General features: G+C 38.8%; 1 protein-coding gene across 1 annotated transcript; it reads left to right on the top strand.

Annotated features, from left to right (window-relative positions):
• The first annotated feature begins 4,415 nt into the window (after positions 1 to 4,415).
• On the top strand, positions 4,416 to 19,618 carry LOC145065885 (protein SPIRRIG-like). Its single transcript, XM_079012984.1, has 18 exons — positions 4,416 to 4,934; positions 5,664 to 5,733; positions 5,830 to 5,915; positions 6,056 to 6,191; positions 6,289 to 6,345; positions 6,445 to 6,609; positions 6,686 to 6,877; positions 7,016 to 7,081; positions 7,597 to 7,711; positions 7,819 to 8,900; positions 9,474 to 10,173; positions 10,301 to 11,461; positions 11,615 to 13,244; positions 13,430 to 16,627; positions 16,734 to 17,027; positions 17,310 to 17,616; positions 17,687 to 17,833; positions 17,919 to 19,618. Exons 1-18 carry the CDS (start codon positions 4,792 to 4,794, stop codon positions 19,107 to 19,109), a joined length of 10,740 nt encoding a protein of 3,579 aa, XP_078869110.1. The 5' UTR covers positions 4,416 to 4,791; the 3' UTR covers positions 19,110 to 19,618.
• The last annotated feature ends 1,200 nt before the right edge of the window (positions 19,619 to 20,818 follow it).

Below are 20,818 nucleotides of genomic sequence, written 5' to 3'. Positions count from 1 at the left end.
AACGGGTTACAAAGGTTAACCTAGACTATTATATCAACGAAAATGCCTAGCCTAGAAACGCGGGCGTTACACTCTCTGGGAATGGCTTAATACGCTTCATAAAGCGTGGAAAGCTGAATCCAAGATAGTTAGGACCTCCGAGATTCTTACCAGAATCGGTCCTGTATCTCACAAACTAGACCTACTCCGCGAACTCAGTAACGTACATTTTACCCTTCGCGTCTCGATCTTGAAACCATACCTTTCCGTTAGGACTCTCGTAAGTCCACTTAACGAGATCCACGCCTTCGTATTAGAACCGTAGTGACCCTAAACTGAGAGGTCAAGCGGACTAAGCGCCGTCGCCCGTTAGTGAAGGTTCGTTGGGATACCAACTGAGGACCCGAATTCACTTATGAGCGTGAGAACCAATTGACAAGGAAGTTTCCACCTCATGACTCGATCATTCATGTCTACTTCCTTACCTAAATTATAATTTCGGGACGAAATTCCCTTTAAAAAGGGGATGATGTGACAACCCGAAATTTCCATTATGTGCAAACCATATAAAGTCAATAGAAGTTAGAACAGTTGCAGTAAATTTCCAGACTTTTGGTATAAATTTGAGTATTTCAGGATTTACACCTAAGGAGATATCAGGAGAGTGGATGCACTAGGGTATTGTGCAACTCTATTGTTCCAAAGCTCGTTGATATTAGAATTCAATGCCTGAATAAAAATATTTTCTGCCAAAAATCCCAGGAGTATATATAGGATTCTGAGCCATATTTTTTCATTAGTTCTATTTCCAACCGGAGAAAAGCCGAATTCTCTCTCAAGGATCTTCGGACTTTCGTCCCGGAAAGTGAGTACTTCTATCTAGTGGTATTATAAAGCTTCTTATGTGCTTAATACACTAGAAATCATAGGGAAACAACAAGATTAAAGAGTTTACGGCCCAAGAACATCTTGGACCGTAAACCCTTATTTAAGGGGCAAAAAGTGCCCTAGTCCCTTCCTTGTGCAATGCAACTAGTTTAGACTTGTACCTTAATGTGTTTAGGACTAGAAAACACCCATAGAACACCAAGAGTAAGGTATTCACGGCCCAAGAAGTTCCAGGGCCATGAACTCCAAACAAAAGGGCCAAAGTGTGCTTTAAACTCCCCTAAAGCCTTGGACACTAGCCTAGATTAGTTCTTAGTTAAATTAGGGACTTGAAAACACCAAAAACACCCTTCCAAGGGAGATTACGGTCGTAATCTCCAAGTGGTTTGGTCGAAGGGCCGTGAACTCCTCAAAGGAGTTATAAGTTGCCCTAAACTCTTCCAAAGACCATGCCATTAAGTAGAAATGCTTCTTAGGGTCTTATAGAGCCTCAAACATCAACTGGTCATGTAAGTATGAGCTTACGGCCGTAAACTCATGAGTTTACGACCGTAAACTCCTTTTTTGATGACTTTAGGGCCGTGAACTCCCTTATGGAGTTTTCCTTGAACCCTTCACACACTAAGTTGTCCCTACAACACTTAGATGCAATCCTAGAGGCTAATAACACTTGTTAAAGGTGTTTAACATGTCCTAGGGTGTCTTGAATTGTTTTTTAGTTGTTCAAAGACTAATTTGATACATATATGTGATATTATATGTTAACTAGGATCATAGAGTGTGTTCAAGACTTCACTTGACACCTAGCAATCCTACTTCTTCAGTCCATTCGTACCACTCACTGCAGGTGAGTTGATACCCCTTAATCAATGTTTTAATGTTTTTAAATGCTTTATGGGGGGGGGGGGGTACAAGTAGAATCATGATAGTTATTATATCAATCATATGTGATTAATAAGCAACATTCAAATGATTTACTACTCATTAGCTGTTTTACCAAACAGTCTTTTTCAAATGATTTTCATAAACGTTTTATAGGTTTTAAAACTCCTTATTAAGTTGTTCTTTATACACAGTATGTTTCATTTCAAACCCATTTACAATTGTGTTTCAAACAAATGTTTCTTTATACTTAGACTGTTTTATCAAACAATTACTTTCAACCCGTTTTATAGATTGACATCAAGTCGATCTTTTCTTAGATAGTAATCATGTTCAAAGGTTTTACAAAACTTATTTTATGCTTTTATATTATCAATTGCATGTCTATGTATATATAATTATATAAGCAATGTTTAAAAGGCTTAGGAAGGCCTGCCCGCCCTATTTTCTTTTCGCCGTTGAGATGTGGTCTGGTGGGATATCGGGTACCCGTCCGAAGGTCGTTTAAATATTAGTTATATATCATGTGTACATATATAGTCATAAAGGTTCTTCCAGTTCATTCAGTACCCTTGGGTAGCAAGGGTATACTTCCATGTTCATACGTACCAGTTACATCACTAGTAAGTTACCATAGGGGTAGCACAGGAGGATACTATTACTATTACTAGAACAATGAAACATACAATGAGTCAGTTCATTCATGAGTCAGTACGAGTAATACATACAGTACATTACAGCTAGTACGCACAATACATTACTATACATGCTAGATAAAGATAACATACATTACAGTTGGCACACGTAGAACATTTCAGTACATTACTATACCTGCTAGATAGAGAGAACATACATTACAGCTAGCACACATAGAACATTTCAGTACATACAAGCTAGACAGAGAAAGAGTACACCTTTCAGTTAACACATTCATTACATGTACATTTATGCAGTTATGTAAACCATTAAGCGGGGCATGACACTCCCTGCCATGACCGTTTTTGTATCCCGAATCTCCTTAATTGGGGAGCGTATGAGTTTGCGTATAGATCTATACTGAATTGACTATCCTACACCTTACTGCTCGCTACAGTGGGACTTGCAAGTCTACGGGTGCCAAATGTCATTTCTTACGGCGTCTTACATCGTCGTTTTACTAGAGTCGGTAGCAGGATACAAGTCGATCACATGTTACATTGAATACCTTTTTGTTTTATGGTAGTTAGTACAACGGTAGTCACTTATTACAAATACTACAATACTTTCAAGATTACAATAGACGTAAGGTAGTTAGTACGGTAGTAGTTATTTGATACTACACCATAGTACTGTTTCATTTTTCCCATTACATTCACTTCGTGAACATTCACACGATGCACGGTAATGTAGAAACTATATTTTTGGTTAATGATAGTCGAGTTTGGGAAAATACACACTCTTACATGAGACACACACGGATACTAGATGCCTTGGTAGAAGGCTACTCTCAGTAGGAAGCACATGGCTTTCTAGGATGTTCAAAACGTTTTCATACTTACATTTCATATACATACAAATACTTACATACAAATTAAGACACTAAAATACTTATGATCTCACCAGCTTTAAAGTTGATACTCTCTTTCAAAATAACTTGTATCCTCAGGTCAACCATAGACAGGTACCGATGCAAGGTTCAGAGAAGATGGTGCTCGTTCAAGACTCATCTTTCATTTTGATTTATACTTTAGTGTCTATTATAATTTGACAGAACATTCTTGTATTAAAATTATATTATTAATGCAATGGATGATGTTGTTGCTTGTTTACTACTTTTCATTGTTGTGATACTGTACATGACGTCCTCCGCCTCAGAACGTTTCCGTCGTTCATGGTTTTGGGGTGTGACGGAACTGCTAGACTACGAAATTCCAAACATAGCTAAACTCCCCAATCTTAAAACCTACAATGGAACCACAAATCCGGATAGCCACATCGATACATACAACTGGACGATGATGTCACTCAAGCTGGACGAACGATTATGGTTTACATACTTTTCGACAACTCTGGACGGCAACGTCGGATCATGGTTCAAAACACTCCGACCAGGAAGCATATAAAACTTTGGGCAACTGAAATACCTATTCCTCACAAACTTCATGCAACTACGGAAGTATAAAGGCGACTTACACTCCATTATCAGTTGCAAACAAAAAGAATGAGGAACGGTAAGAGAATATTTCACGAGGTTCACGAACGTTACGCTGGATGTCCCAGGGCACGACGAAGGCTTAATAGCAGGAGCCTTCACGTGAGGACTCCTCTGGGCCCTCTATCCCAAAAGCTTATGGGCAAGAAACCGTAGACACGAGCCGAATTGAAAGAAAAGGTAGAATGATATTTGAGACAAGAGGAAGGGGAAACAACGAATCAGGCATACCAAATCCGAAAACAGATAACAACCAATAGTGACATCCAAATCCGAAACCAAAGGCCCATGCGGAGCATGGACTTCAAATCTAGTTATTATTAAAATATTGGTTTATATGGGTTAGATTAATCAAATTCCCATAAAAACGAGCCAATTTTGTCATTATGGAGAAGTTTAGTGGCAAAAAAGATATTATTCATTTCAAAATCTTAAGCGGCGGAAAAGAAAGAGAAAGAAAAACCGAGCGAGAAACGAGGCGTGGAGTTGCCGTCCAAAAACATTCGGAGTTTAGAGTTAGGGCACCAAAAGTAAAAGGAAAATCTTAAAACACGAGTAAATTAAGGCAATGTGATTCACTGATTTTGGGGAAAAATTAGCAGACAGATCAGCAAAAAAAGAATTGAATATTATCATCTTAGATCTTGATTTCTTTATTTTTTTCCCTAATTGATTCCGATCGATCAGCTCACTTCGATATTTTTTCTATCCCGATTTTGAAACTAGTTGACGGAGGGTTTATGAGCTCGGAGATCCTCCGGATATTAAATATAATCGGTGCTGGTGTGCCGTTAAATTGATTGGTTGTTTTGTTTAATTTATTTTCCGGCCGATGAGTGTTAATTAAAACGATGAAATGGGTATCATTGTTTAAAGACATCAAAGATAAGGTAGGATTATCAGCGCCTACATCAGCTGCATCTTCTTCATCCCCTTATCCTGACCAGAATAGTAACAATGCCACTTCTTCAAGCTACGATGACCCCTTGTCAAGGTCAGTTCTTTTTTCTTTCTGTTTCCCGTTTTTTCTTTTCAATTACGGGACACATTAGTATGGAAATGATGTCTGTTGATCATTTAAAGAGATACATCTTATTTTTACTTGTCAAGAACTCGGAGCAGTAGGTATCCTGGAATTGAGTTGTTTTTCCTGTAGTAATCTATGTGAAGTTAACAAACTAAAGTGCTTGGCTGATGTTTTGGAACTGGAAAATCCTGGACAATAAAGGAAGGGAACTAGATGGTTTAAGAATTATAACCTCAACAAAATGTAGATGGAATACTCACATCTTTGTTTTCTATCATTCCACATGACCCACATAATGAAAATGGTAAATGCTCAAAACGACAAAACCAAGTTGCTTGCATTTTTTTTTTTCATCTATAAAGGGTTGCAGTTTATGTGAGATGGATGTGGTTTCAAGGGTTATGAGATATATGTAGTTGTTTCATTGTGTGTGACTGTGTGCTTGTGGGGTCTTGACATTAATGTCAAAACAAATATATTGAACACATATGCAAGTTCAATGATAATTTCACATGCTTGGTCATGTTCAAGAATTTTGGCGAATGATGGAGTATTCTTGCCTATTAAGGCGAAATCATTTATTTAAATGTTAATTTCTAGATATTTGTTTATCAATGTAAATTGTAAACCACTCAGTCACTCAGGATAACATTTGCTTCACCTTGTATCTCATTTATTTTTACCTGGTTAATGCAGAGAAAGATATGAACTGGAATTGGACTTCAAAAGATCTTGGGAAGAGTTTAGAACATCGACTTCAGAGACGGTTGGTGCATGTTTCAATTATAAGTCATTTCATGATCATTATTTAATTATAGAATAACTGCTGAATGTGGTTGATGGTTTCCATTTGTTCATGCAGGAGAAGGAAAAAGCCTTGAATGTCACTATTGATGTCTTCTGTAGATTAGTAGAGCAGCATTCCAACATAGCACAGTTAAATACCTTGTATGAAATCAACTACCCTTGTTCTTTTATATTGCCTTGATATTCTTTAATTAAGAATCATTAAATTGCTCTACAACCATGTAGAATTGGTGATTAAATACGATAAAGGAAATAACTGTAATTCTCTTGTTGATCCACAGGTTAGTAGAGACACACATATTTTCTTTTGTGGTGGGTAGAGCATTTGTCTCAGATATCGAAAGGTTAAAAGTTAGCAATAAGACAAGATCCTTAGAGATTGAAAGTGTGATAAGTTTTTTCTCTGAGGATACTCAGGTTTTCTTTCTCTTTCTGTCTTTCTCATCTGCTTATTCAATGTGGAGTTTTGAACTTGGTTTTTATGTGTACATACATTTATGCTTGACTTTTACAGGATGGAATTTTGTATGGTTCAAATCTGTTACATGCAGTTGGATTTCTTGTTTCCGGGGTATGTCCTAAGCTTTCCTTTTTAGAAATAAATAATTTTGTGCTTTTAGTTAATTTTTATCTCTATCTCAATAATGAATCTTTATTACATTGTTTGCAGCCTATTGATAAACAGTCTCTCCTTGATTCTGGGATCATGTGTTGTCTTGTTCATATTCTTGATGCTCTTTTGGGTTCTGATGGAGGGAATGTGAGGCAACATGTTGTCACTGCTGAGGAGGATTCGGAGGTAACAGAGAATGTAGCTCCAGATAAGCGGTTTGAGGTATGCCATTTGTTATTATTTTATATTTAAATGAAAAAATTGATAAGTTTGCTAATGGTTAGTTTTGTTGTTGAAGGTAGAGGGCAGTATTCTGCATATCATGAAGGCATTGGCAAGCCATTCTTCAGCTGCTCAAGGTTTGATTGAAGATGATTCTCTAAAGCAGCTCTTTGAGGTGGTTGCCAATGGGTGTTTGGTTCTGTTTTCAAGATACAAGGAAGGTCTTGTCCCCTTGCACACCATTCAGCTCCATAGGCATGCAATGCAGGTGATCTTTAAAACATTTGTATAGATTCCAATTCCAACCCACCACCTAATTATTGTCAATGTCACCATCATCTTCATGACTACAAATTCTGTCTTAATTTTAACCTCATATAATTGTTGTTCTTTCCCTCTTATCCAGGTACTGGGTCTTCTTCTGGCCAATGACAATGGAAGCACCGCTGCCTACATAAGGAAGCACCAGCTGGTAATTTAAGATTCTTGAGTAACCATGTCGTTTTTTTTATTATTTGAACTTAAGACTTCTGTGGATGCCATGTGTCAAGATTTGAGTAGTTGGTTAGCCACTATATTATTCCTGCTTGAACAGCAGTTACTCTATATGCTCTTAGGGGTTGTTTCTTTTTGACTTAATGAGCTTTATTGGTTTAGCACTTAATCTTGACAACTATATATGGCTGTTTCTTTTTACTCAATCTCAACATAATGACTTAATGGGTTAAGCTTTAAAACCTGGCTTAATGTATTAAGACACCAACCATTTAAGCTTTACCTATTCATCTTCTCATGTTATTATTGATGAATATTTTTTTAGAACTGATGAGTTATGAATTTTTTTTTGTTGGAATGTCAGGGTAAAATGATCATCATTCAGTCTAGAAAAGAAACATACCTTATGTATACAACACTTATTCAGACAAACATTATTACCCATGTGTCTGATAGCTCTGATATGTGTAATAGTTTATATGTCATGTGCAGATAAAAGTACTGTTAATGGGCGTGAAGGGCTTTAGTCCTGAATCTGGAGACCCTGCTTATACAATGGGTATTGTGGACTTGTTGCTTGAATGTGTGGAATTGTCATATAGACATGGTCAGTTACTTGGTTTATTTATTTATTTTGGATTGAACCCTGATTACATATAGTGCTGATAAGTCAGTCATTCATTGATGCTGACTGGACATAATTTTGATTTGTAGAGGCCGGTGGTATTAGGCTCAGGGAAGACATTCACAATGCTCATGGATACCAATTTCTCATTCAGTTTGCATTAGTTCTTTCAGGAGATCAGGGTTCTCAAATTAGTCACTCTGAACAAAATCCCGATTCAGAAGGGTCAAAATCAACAAATGACATGGACACCTATGACACCTCATCAGAGTCTCTCACACCCACACTTTCCAGGTTGCTTGATGTTGTTGTTAATCTAGCTCAAACAGGCGCAACCGAGTCAACCGGGACCCCTGGATCAAAGGGTACAAAAAACCGTCTAAATCCTGATGACACTTACAAAGTTAAAGACCTAGATGCTGTCCAAATGCTTCAGGACATATTTCTAAAAGCAAATAGCAGGGAGCTTCAGGCTGAGGTGTTAAATAGAATGTTCAAAATCTTCTCAAGTCATCTTGAAAACTACATGTTATGTCAACAGTTGCGAACTGTTCCCCTTTTGATCCTAAACATGGGTGGCTTCCCTTCTTCTTTTCAAGAAATTATCCTCAAGATTCTTGAATATGCAGTGACTGTTGTAAATTGCATACCAGAGCAAGAGCTGCTTTCACTTTGCTGCTTGTTGCAACAACCAGTAACATCCGAATTAAAGCGCACCATCTTATCATTCTTTGTGAAACTCGTATCATTTGATCAACAGTACAAAAAGTTCTTACGGGAAGTTGGTGTGCTGGATGTTTTATTAGATGATCTTAAACAGCACACGTTTCTTGTGGGCCCAGAGCAAAATGACAATGATAGCCCTCATGAGATGGAAAGGAAGTCCAACCCAAACGGTTTCATGAAACATTTAGACAGTAAAGAGGTGATTCTATCGTCTCCTAGGTTATTGGATTCTGGCTCTGGAAGTTTTCCTCTTTTTGAAGCTGAATGCATAATTCCAGCTGCTTGGGATTGTGTGCTTTCTTTATTGAGGAAAGCTGAACATAATCAAGTCATCTTTCGTTCTGGTGATGGTGTTGCTACTGCTCTTCCTTTTTTGGCATCTGATGTCCACCGAGCTGGCGTCCTAAGGGTATTATCATGCTTAATCATTGAGGACTCTGCACAGGTTGGCAATGCTTCTTTCTGTTAAGCTTTTCTAAGGGACTGTTTCTTTTTGAGATAATCTGGCACTTAAACTGGACACCTCTACATGACTGTTCGCTTTGACTTAATCTAGGAAGAATGACTTAATGGGTTAAGCCAAAAAAAACGTGGCTTAATAGATTAAGACACTAACCTTATACCTTTTTGTCTTTTTCCCCCTGAACTCCTCTCATGTTAAAACTGTGATTTATTTTTTGGTATGTAAGGGTAAAATGGTCATTTAGTCTCATTCAGACGGTTTATTCAGTCTAGAAAAGAAAAATACTTTATTTCTACATCACTTTATCCTTACGACATCATAACCCATTCAACCACTTTACCCATACATGACTTAATGGAAAAAAAAGAATCGGTCCCTAACTTTCTACTAGCTTTTAACCCCTCATGTGTAGGTGTAACACCTTATTTGTATAATCAAGTTATATATAGGACGCATCATATATTTTTTTTTGAATATTAAGGCATTGGTTTGCATGCTTTTTATTTCTATGATTGGAACTTAATAAGTGATCAAATCTGTAATCTTCAATCATAGGCTCATCCAGATGAATTGGGTGCACTGGTTGAAGCTTCAAAGAGTGGAATGGTAATCAGCACTTCAGGATCTCAATACAAGCTAACAGATGATGCAAAATGTGATATTTTTGGAGCCGTATGGCGAGTTTTAGGAGCCAACAGCTCTGCTCAAAGAGTATTTGGTGAAGCCTCTGGGTTTTCCCTTATCCTAACAACACTTCATAGTTTCCATGGAGATAAAGGCCATGTCAGCCAGTCCTCATCAACAGTCTGCATGAAAGTTTTCACATATATGTTACGTGTCATAACTTGTGGAACATCCAACAATGCTGTTAATAGAACAAAACTACATGCGATTATATCTTCACATACTTTCTGTGATGTTCTATCCGAATCTGGATTGATCTGTATGGAGTATGAAAAGCAAGTGATGCAGCTGTTCTTTGAACTTGCTCTTGAGATTCTCCTTCCACCCTCCTTCAAACCAGAAGCTAGTGAAGCATCTGATGATCTTGACAACGTCTCTAGTACTTTCCGAATAATCACACCATCAGCTTCACTTCATCATGATAAGCACCACATATATAATGCTGCTGCAGTGAAGGTTCTCATCCGTTTATTGTTGCTTTTTAGTCCAAAACTTCAAGTGGAGTTTTTAAAACTTCTAGAAGAACTTGCTCGTGCTGGCTCTTTTAACCAGGAAAGCCTTACCTCTGCAGGTATTTTTGGACATAATTTGTGGATTGTTGTTCCCATTCTATATATATATATTTTTAAATATTTGATGATGACTTAACTTGTAATAATCCGATCTCTGATAAACTACCTTGCTATTTTTTTTGTTAGGTTGTGTGGAGCTTCTCCTTGAGACAATATATCCTTTTCTTTCTGGTTCATCCTCTCTACTTCCGCATGCTTTAAGAATCATTGAAGTACTTGGGGCTTATAGGTTGACATCAGCAGAGCTGCGAGTGATTATAAGATATATATTGCAAGTGAAACAGATGAAATTGGGTCAGACTCTTGTTGATATGATGGAGAGGTTTACAGATTCAGAAAACATTCCTCTTGCAGCATTTATAGAGATGGATATGAGCAAATCAGGGCATGCTTGTATTCAAGTACCATTAGGTGAGAGGTCATGGCCCCCTGCTGCTGGTTACTCATTCGTTTGTTGGTTTCAATATCAAAACTTGTTGAAATCAGATGCCACAACAACAGGTCAACAAGTGATGCGGATATTCTCTGTTGGTGGGACAGATGTTAGTAGTAACAATACATTCTATGCAGAGATTTATCTTCAAGATGATGGAACATTAACCCTAGCAACCAGTCATTCGTCTTCATTATCTTTTTCAGGGTTAGATATAGATGAGTACAGATGGCATCATCTTGCTGTGGTACACAGCAAACCAAATGCACTAGCTGGACTATTTCAAGCTAGTGTTTCACATGTGTATCTTAATGGAAAACTTAGACACACAGGTAGATTAGGCTACTCTCCAACATCTTCTGGGAAGTCTCTCCAGGTAACAATCGGGACACCGGTTGCTTGTGCAAGGGTCAGTGACCTGTCATGGAAAATCCGATCTTGCTATCTGTTTGAAGAAGTATTGACACCTGGTTCTATTTTCTTTATGTATATTCTCGGCAGAGGGTATAGGGGTCTTTTCCAAGACACAAATTTGTTACAGTTTCTCCCAAACCAGGCTTGTGGTGGTGGAAGTATGTCCATTTTGGATTCCCTTGAAACTGATTTGGCATTGGCTTCTTCTTCTTCTAACACACAGAAGCCCGAGAGTGCTAATAAGCAAGACACCTCTAAAACCGATCGCAGTGGCATTGTTTGGGATCTTGAAATATTAAGAAATTTCTCGCTACAGCTTTCTGGAAAAAAATTAATATTTTCATTCGATGGAACATGTACAGAAGCTTTCAAAGTATCCGGAACCTTGTCAATGCTCAATTTAGTTGATCCATTGTCAGCTGCTGCTTCTCCAATCGGAGGTTCGTTTGTTATAAATTGATGACTTATACATATAAATAAGAAGAGCTTATGTCATGAACATGATTTAACATCCAATTATGACATAAATCCTAATTTAACCCAACTTCATCATCTTCATAGTCGATATTTTTACTAGTGTTTTCTTTCTCCAGGTATACCGCGATATGGACGCCTTCATGGAGATATTTATGTATGCAAACATTCTACAATAGGCGAAATGATGCGTCCCATTGGTGGAATAGCCCTTATTTTAGCCCTTGTTCAAGTAGCTGAAACCAGAGACATGCTGCATATGGCGCTAACACTTTTTTCTTGTGCACTTCAACAAAATCCTCAGAATGTCAGAGACATGCAATCATATAGAGGATACCACTTGCTAGCACTTTTACTACATCCAAAAATGTCACTATTCGACATGCATTCACTCGACATCTTTTTCCAGATAGCTGCTTGTGAGGCTTCGTTTCATGGACCAAAAAAGTTGGAAAAAACTAATATTATGTCACCTGTTGAGCCTGTCAAAGAAGCCAGCTTTGAGGACCTGTCTAAGTTTCATGATGATGCTTCTTCTGGTGGTTCACATGGAGATATGGATGATTTTTTAGGGAATAAAGATGCTTTCAGTCATATCTCAGAACTCGATATAAATGTTGACTTACCAACAGAAACATCAAACTGTGTTGTTCTTTCAAATCCAGATATGGTTGAACATCTGTTACTAGATTGGACTTTGTGGGTAGCAGCAACAGTTCCAATACAAATTTCCCTTCTGGGATTTCTTGAAAATCTAGTTTCAATGCATTGGTATCGAAACCATAATCTTACAGTTTTGCGTAGGATAAACCTCGTTCAGCATCTGTTAGTGACACTTCACAGGGGTGATGTTGAAGTTCCTGTGTTAGAAAAGTTAGTCACTCTTGTAGGAGTGATTTTGAAAGATGGGTTTTTGGTTTCTGAACTGGAACATGTTGTTAGGTTTGTGATCATGACCTTTGATCCATCGGAACTGACATCAAGAAATGAGATATTAAGAGAGTCAATGGGGAAACACATTATTGTTAGAAACATGCTGCTTGAGATGCTAATTGATCTAGTAGTGACCATTACATCAGAAGAGCTTCTTGAACAATGGCATAAGATTGTCTCCTCCAAGTTGATAACTTACTTTTTTGATGAAGCAGTTCATCCTACAACTATGAGGTGGGTGATGACTCTTCTTGGTGTGTGTCTCACTTCTTCTCCTACTTTTTCTGTCAAGTTTCGGACAGGTGGCGGGTACCAAGGTCTGGTGAGGGTGCTTCCTAGCTTCTATGATTCCCCTGATATATATTACATACTGTTTTGTCTCATATTTGGGAAACCCGTTTATCCAAGATTACCTGAAGTTCGTTTGCTGGACTTTCATGCCCTTATGCCAAGTGATGGAAGTCATACAGAGTTGAAATTTCTAGAACTTTTAGATTCTGTGATTGCTATGGCAAAATCCACATTTGATAGGCTGTCCATTCGAACAATGATTGCCTATGAAACCGGTGCTGCTGGGCTTGTTGCAGAGCTTGTGGATGCATGTACAGAGATGACAGGAGAGCTTCAGGGTGAAGCTTTGATGCACAAAACTTATGCTGCCAGGCTTATGGGTGGAGATGCTTCTGCTCCTGCTGCTGCAACTTCTGTCCTTAGGTTCATGGTTGATCTTGCCAAAATCTGTCCTCCTTTTTCTGCTGTGTGCAGGAGAGCTGAGTTTCTTGAGAAGTGTGTGGATCTTTATTTCTCTTGTGTCAGGTTCTACATCTTCCCCTTGGCTTGTATGTGTATCATGTCATGGATGATTATATGGAATGACAACCTACTTTATTTATATTTTACCCATAATAGCAACATACTTGCATCTATATACATAATTAGAATGTACTTCTAACCTAAACATTGTAAATTGTCCTTAATAATCTTGTGTTTGTAAATTGTAGGTCAGCTCATGCTGTGAAGATGGCAAAAAAGCTGAAAGTGAAGTCAGAAGACAAAAATCTAAATGAGTGTGATGAAAGTCCTAGTTCTCACAATAGCTTGCCACTTGATCAGGAACACTATTCTAAAACCTCCATAAGTCTTGGAAGCTTCCCTCCAGGAACAAGTTCTGAAGATGCTCCTGTTGCTGCCACAACCAATTCAGATGGATATCAACCACATAACATAACCTCCCCCCCACTGGAATCACACAAGCCGGATGAAGTAGTTGATCAAATGTCCACTGCAGAATCTGACACTAGAGATTTCAGTTTCCATGATCAGAAAATCACTCTGGAATCAGACAAGCTGGTTGAAGAAGTTGATCAGGTGGCCATTGCAGAATCCGACACTCAAGATTTCAGTTTCCACGATCGGAAAATCACTCCGGAATCAGACAAACCGGTTGAAGTGTCCATTGCAGAATCTGACACTAAAATTTTCAGCTTAGATGATCAGAAAACCACCCCGGAATCAGACAAGCCAGTTGAAGTAGTTGACCAAGTGTCCACTACAGAATCCGACACTAAAGATTTCAGTTTCCATGGTCGCAAAACTACTCGCCAAGGAAGTTCACTGAGTTGTGTATCGTTAAACATATTTGATTCTCCATATTTATCTGAAAAAACCACCGGGGTCCACAAAGCACAATCTTCATCACAACTTTTTGCAATGAGTTCATGGCAAAGTCCCAACGAATCAAAACCCAAGTTAGCTCCATCTCCTTCCATGGCATCTTCTGTATCCATGACTCTATCTCTAAACGAATACGATACATCTTCAGACCCCAAACGAACAACCCAACTACAAAATCCTACAGACACATACTTCCCAATCAACCCACTTCTGTTACTTGATGCAGATGATTCCGGTTATGGAGGTGGGCCCTGTTCAGCAGGAGCAACTGCCATTCTGGATTTCATGGCAGAAGTTCTTTCCGATGTTGTAACTGACCAATTAAAAGCAACACCAGCAATCGAAACCATTTTGGAAAACGGTCCTTTGTACATTGATGCTGAATCTTTATTAGTTTTTCAAGGTTTGTGTCTTAGCAGACTGATGAACTTTCTAGAAAGACGAATCTTACGTGACGATGAAGAAGACGATAAGAAACTTGACAAGGTGCGATGGTCATCGAATTTAGATGCATTATGTGTTATGATTGTTGACCGTGTTTACATGGGCGCGTTTCCGGAACCTTCCGGTGTACTTAAAACCCTTGAGTTTTTATTGTCGATGCTGCAGTTAGCAAATAAAGACGGTAGAATTGAACAAGCGGGCCCACCCGGGAAAGGAATCTTATCAATAGGGAGATCAAAACAACTGGATGCTTATATACTTTCGATGTTTAAAAACATGAATCGAACGATTATGTACTGTTTTCACCCACAGTTCTTGATCTCAGTTGGAGAAGATGAACTTTTATCACGCCTGGGTTTGCAAATCGAACAGAAACAAAGATTGGTTTTCCATGGATCTGAAGATGGAGTGATTGATATCAGCACAGTGTTGCAAGTACTTGTGGCTCATAAACGATTAATCTTCTGCCCTAGTAACCCTGACAATGATCTAAATTGCTGTCTGTGTATAAACTTAACATCTCTTTTACATGATCATAGACAAAACGCACAAAACTCAGCTGTTGAGATTCTCAAATATCTTCTGCTTTACCGAAAAACCGCTTTGGAAGACCTTCTGGCCTCGAAACCGAGCCAAGGCCCGGTTTTGGATGCTTTTCATGGTGGTTTTGACAGACTTGTGACAGGGACAACATCGTCTTTTTTCGATTGGTTTAACACATCTGAGCTTCTTGTTAGCAAGACGTTAGAACAAGGTGCTGTGATCATGTGGGTCCAGTATATCTCGGGGTCTGTAAAGTTCCCGGGAGTTAGAATAAAAAACATGGATGCTCGTCGGAAAAAAGAGATTGCTAAAAAGTCAAAGGAGTCGAGAAAGTTTGACCAAAGACATTGGGAACAAATAAACGAAAGAAGAATCGCATTGGAATCGGTTTGTGATCAAATGTGTACAGAATTGAGAGTTGTGAGACAAGATAAATACGGATGGGTGCTCCATGCTGAAAGTGAATGGCAAACACATTTACAACAACTTGTACATGAACGTGGTATTTTCCCAGTTCTCAAATCGGTTTCAATCGAAGAGCCCAACTGGCAGCTTTGTCCAATCGAAGGCCCGTATCGAATGCGGAAAAAGATCGAACGGTGTAAATTAAAATTCGACATGATTGAAACGATTTTAAACGGGGAGTTTGAAGGTGGAAGAGAGTTTTTATTGACTAGGGAGAAAGACGAAATTGACCTCGGTGGGTCTGATTTTTTACCTCATGAATTGTTTGATGAGGAGTTGTATGATGATTCGGTTTTTAAAGAATCTGATAATGTGAAAGACGTGGGGGGGTCCACTAGAATCGGGTGGAATGATGGAAGAGACAGAGATGATAGTGTTTATGAAGCAAGCGTACATTCAGCTGCAGAATTCAGTATCAAATCAAATACACTTGCTCCACCTTCATTGAGAAGGGACGCTTCTATAGTTTCTGAAAACATTCGAATCACAACAACAGAGGAGAAAGTTGAGAAAGAAGTAAGTGACAACGGGGAGTATTTGATTAGACCTTATCTTGAACATAACGAGAAAATAAAATCAAAATATAATTGTGAAAGAGTCGTGAGTCTTGATAAACATGATGGGGTGTTTCTAATAGGAGAACGTTCCCTTTACATTATCGAGAATTTCTACATCGATGATTCCGGATGCATATGTGAAAAAGAAAGTGAAGATGATATCTCGGTTATCGATCGCGCTTTGGGGGTTAAAAAAGACGCGTCTTCAAGCATGACAAATTCGATGACGTCATGGGACACGAATGGGAAAGTGTCCGCTGGGGGAAGGGCGTGGGCCCACAATAGTGGAGCATGGGGGAGGGACAAGGCGATTAATAGTAGAAATGTACCTCATTTATGGCGGATGTGGAAGGTTAATACTGTCCATGAGATATCAAAACGTGATTACCAGTTACGTCCTGTTGCTGTTGAAATATTCAGCATGGATGGATGTAATGATCTTCTTGTTTTCCATAAAAAAGAGAGGGAGGAAGTTTTTAAAAATCTGAATGCAATCAATATTCCAAAAAACACCATGTATGTATGTTTGTTTTTTTTTCATCAACATAAAAGTAAAATCTTTTTATTCTTTTCTTTTTTGTTGTTGACCTGTGGAAATTTGTTTTGTTTAAAATATATGTAGGCTGGACCCGACAATTTCGGGGGCTGTGAAACAGGAAAGCACGTTTAAGATTATGGAGAAATCATTCTCAAAGATGTGGCAAAATGGGGAAATTAGTAATTTCCAGTACTTGATGCATGTTAATACACTTGCGGGCCGGGGGTATAGTGATCTTACTCAGTATCCGGTTTTCCCTTGGATTTTGTCGGATTATGAGAATGAGAATTTGGACTTCACCAATCCGGAAACATTCCGGAAGCTTGACAAGCCTATGGGATGCCAAACAATGGAGGGGGAACTGGAATTCAAGAAAAGGTTGGCCTTCTTTATTTTTTAGTAAAGTGTGGGTAAATGCAAGAAATAGCAATGCACTTTCATACTTTGAAAATCTACCCCATTTATAGGATATAGCAATGTCATGTAATTCGGTAGATCTTTCGAAGTATAATGTCTAAATAAGAAAGAAAAAAAGAAGGTGAAAGTACAATGGCTTGATAAGGAAAAATAATAATTCATAAAATACAGTAAAAGCTGGTGTAATAGAAAGAAATGAAAGTAGGTTGCTATTTGTAATGGGGTTGTTTTTGTTGGTGTCAGGTTTGAGAGCTGGGATGATCCAGAGATTCCCAAGTTTCATTACGGGTCTCACTATTCTAGTGCCGGAATTGTGCTGTTCTATCTGATAAGGCTGCCACCATTTAGTTCAGAAAATCAAAAGCTTCAGGGGGGGCAGTTTGACCATGCTGACCGACTTTTCCATAACATACATGATACTTGGTCAAGTGCTGCTGGAAAATCCAACACATCGGATGTTAAGGAATTGATCCCAGAATTCTTTTATCTGCCAGAATTCTTGGAAAACCGTTTTCATCTTGACCTCGGGGAGAAACAATCTGGAGAAAAGGTCTGTTCTCATTACTATTATTATTTTGAGTTTTGATAAATGCAAATGTAATAATTTTCAACTTCCCCAGATTGGAGATGTTGGATTGCCTCCTTGGGCCAAAGGTAGTGCTAGAGAGTTCATCAAGAAGCATAGAGAAGCTCTGGAATCTGATTATGTTTCAGAGAATTTGCATCACTGGATCGATCTTATATTTGGTTACAAACAACGAGGGAAGGTGCGTTTGTGTGTGTATTTTATAATAATAATAATGATAATTTCAATGATAAGGGGATTTAATTTCACTTGGGTTTTTTGAACAGGCGGCTGAGGAAGCAGTTAATGTTTTTTACCATTACACATACGAGGGGAGCGTAGACATTGACGCAGTAGCCGATCCCTCGATGAAAGCCGCAATTCTGGCTCAGATTAACCACTTTGGTCAAACACCGAAGCAGATTTTCCACAGGCCTCACGTGAAAAGAAAAACCGATCGAAAACACCCCCTTAATCCCCTCAAATTCTCCCCACGTCTCAACCCACACGAGATCCGTAAGATGACGTCACCAATCGCCCAAATCGTCACCCTAAACGATAAGATTCTAACAGTGGGCCCAAACAACTTTATCAAGCCCAGAACCTACACCAAATACGTCGCCTGGGGTTTCCCGGATCGGAGCTTAAGATTCATGAGCTACGATCAAGACCGCCTCCTATCCACCCATGAAAACCTTCACGGCGGCCATCAGATCCAGTGCGCGAGTGCCAGCCACGACGGTCAATTCTTAGTCACCGGCGCCGACGACGGGATGGTGTGCGTCTGGCGGATTGGAAGCTACGGTGGGCCCCGCGCACCACGAAGTTTAAACCTACAGCAGTCGCTTTGTGCCCACACCGCTAAGATCACCCGGATCTACGTCTCCCAACCCTACATGATGATTGTCAGCGGTTCCGACGACTGCACCGTCATCATGTGGGATTTGAGTTCGTTAGTTTTTCTCCGGCAGCTTCCGGAATTCCCTTTTCCGATCTCTGCTCTGTACATGAACGATTTGACCGGAGAAATCGTGACTGCTGCCGGTGTTTTGCTGGCGGTTTGGAGTGTGAACGGAGACTGTCTAGCGGTGGTGAACACGTCTCAGCTTCCGTCTGATTTGATTCTGTCGGTGGCGACTTGTACGTTTTCCGATTGGGTGGAAACGAACTGGTACATATCGGGTCATCAAAGTGGGGGGATTAAGGTATGGCAAATGGTTCATAACTGTTCGGAGACTGCCCGAACTGCCCACAAGCATCCTTCTGCTCAAGTGCATTGTGGGTTAGGGCTTAGAGGGGGTAAAGTGCCTGAATATACGTTGGTGCTGCACAAGGTGCTTAAGGGGCATAACCACCCAGTTACTGCGCTTCATCTTTCAAGTGACTTGAAGTTGTTGTTAAGTGGTGATTCAGATGGGCATTTGTTTTCTTGGACTTTGCCCGATGAGACCTTGAGAAATTCTATTAAATGGGGGTAATGTGGATTGATTTGGATATTATTAACTATTTAACCAACGAGATGTGACTTGAGTTGTGTTTTTGGTGGAGAGCCTGAAATGGTTTGGGGCTGGGGTATGGTGTCCATCCTCGATAAGATAGCACGAAAAGGGTTGGCGGAGATGGACAAGAAAGGGTCGGGGTTGGTTCAGGTGGGAGAGATCTGGCGGGAAGTGGCTCGGGGTGGGGTTGGCTTGGGGGGCATATCGGTAATTTTGAAGTTTGGTGACCGGTTGATGTGTGAAAGTGAATGAATGATTTGTTGTACATAGAAGGGGTGGATGCTGTTGAAGCCGATGTGAGTGGTGTGTATCACGAAATATGTGCATGCATTGATTCGGATGACTACGAGTGGTGCACATGTTGTTGAGTGTAATGCACCGGTTTTGACTAGGGATGTACAGTTGCCATTGTTTTTCGATTTTGTAAGTTATGTTAGTTCTTAGAGTTGTATGATTATGAGTTATCAATACAAAATCAATTTGTTTTAGTTCGTACATGTGTTTTAGGCTTTTAGCCAAGCAAATCAACCTAATATTTTTTTTATTTGTTTTCTATTTTAGAGTTGATGACTTCATCAAAAAGTTTGATTTTGGTTTATATTTTATCTTTTAATGGGTGACAAGTGTAACATTAAAAACATATTAGCCTTGTCACAGGTTACGTCACTAATCCATTAAACTCCAGATCGAAAAAATCTATGAAGATCTACAAGGATCTAGAAACAAAAAAAAGACACCTTTCGGAGAAGCCATGTGAAAAAAGTCAAGAAACCGATGTTCCCAACATCAATGAGTCTCGGAACATAACTTTCAGTCCTAATTTAATACGATTACAAGAACAGATTGAATACCTGACCCATTTAGGAAAAAGATCTGTGCTCCTTTACATCTTTGAGAATAATGCTCTGCAGTCCACATCAATACTAATCTAACAAGAAATACACTTGAGCCAAAATATACTTACAAAACTAATCATCAGAAACTTACCATATTAGCCCTACAAAATAGACATTAACAAAATACAACCCAAGACTAATAAAATGTTAAGTTTGACTTAAATATGATGTTATGACTTTTAACACAGACAACAAAAGAAAATTTTTGCTAAGCAAGAGGAGTTTCACAAAAGAGATAAGTCAATTCATTGTTTTATTCTTTTTATGAGCAGCATGAACATTAAAGAGAGACAACAAGATATTAACACCCCTAAGGAAGTCTAGGATAGAAAGAATTTACCTAAGCAAAAGAAAGAGTTGACCGATAATCTCTGGCATTACTGGATCAAAGTCCCTAGCTATCTTCCAAACAGATCTCCTTTTTGCAATGCCTTTTCAATAGCACAAGTAAATGTATGGGGCACACAACTGTTGCCGTCTACATTTGGAGAAATGGATTGGAAAAAGACTATTCGAGAGCATTTCAACAGACGTATACAACGAAATGTATTTTTAACCACTTAGCCTTGGCAAATTTGCTTTCTTTCCCTCATTCGACGGGTTCAAAGGACCAAATAAATCACAATGAAAAAGTTGGAATAAATGTATGATCATTGATAAATGAGATTTTACGTCGTTTCTAAGGAAATTCATGTCGGTCCTTTTTATGATATATTAGTATATAATTATATATATACATAGTAAGAGAAAATGAAGATCATGGAGAACAATTAACAGTCTCATAAATTTTGT

This window comes from Lactuca serriola, chromosome 8, assembly GCF_051521515.1.
Source record: "Lactuca serriola cultivar US96UC23 chromosome 8, Lser_US96UC23_V15, whole genome shotgun sequence".
Taxonomy (NCBI): Eukaryota; Viridiplantae; Streptophyta; class Magnoliopsida; order Asterales; family Asteraceae; genus Lactuca; species Lactuca serriola.
The sequence above is the reverse complement of the archived record's forward strand: the minus strand, read 5'-3'. Positions and strand labels throughout refer to the sequence as shown.

What these genes read in the sequence shown, in the direction of transcription:
- LOC145065885 (XM_079012984.1), top strand. Translation starts at nt 4,792, where the DNA reads ATGAAATGGGTATCATTGTTTAAAGACATCAAAGATAAGGTAGGATTA. An exon ending in GGAATTGTCATATAGACATG is followed by an intron (nt 7,712 to 7,818) that starts GTCAGTTACTTG and finishes TTTGATTTGTAG; the next exon opens with AGGCCGGTGGTATTAGGCTC. An exon ending in TGCTGCTTCTCCAATCGGAG is followed by an intron (nt 11,462 to 11,614) that starts GTTCGTTTGTTA and finishes TTCTTTCTCCAG; the next exon opens with GTATACCGCGATATGGACGC.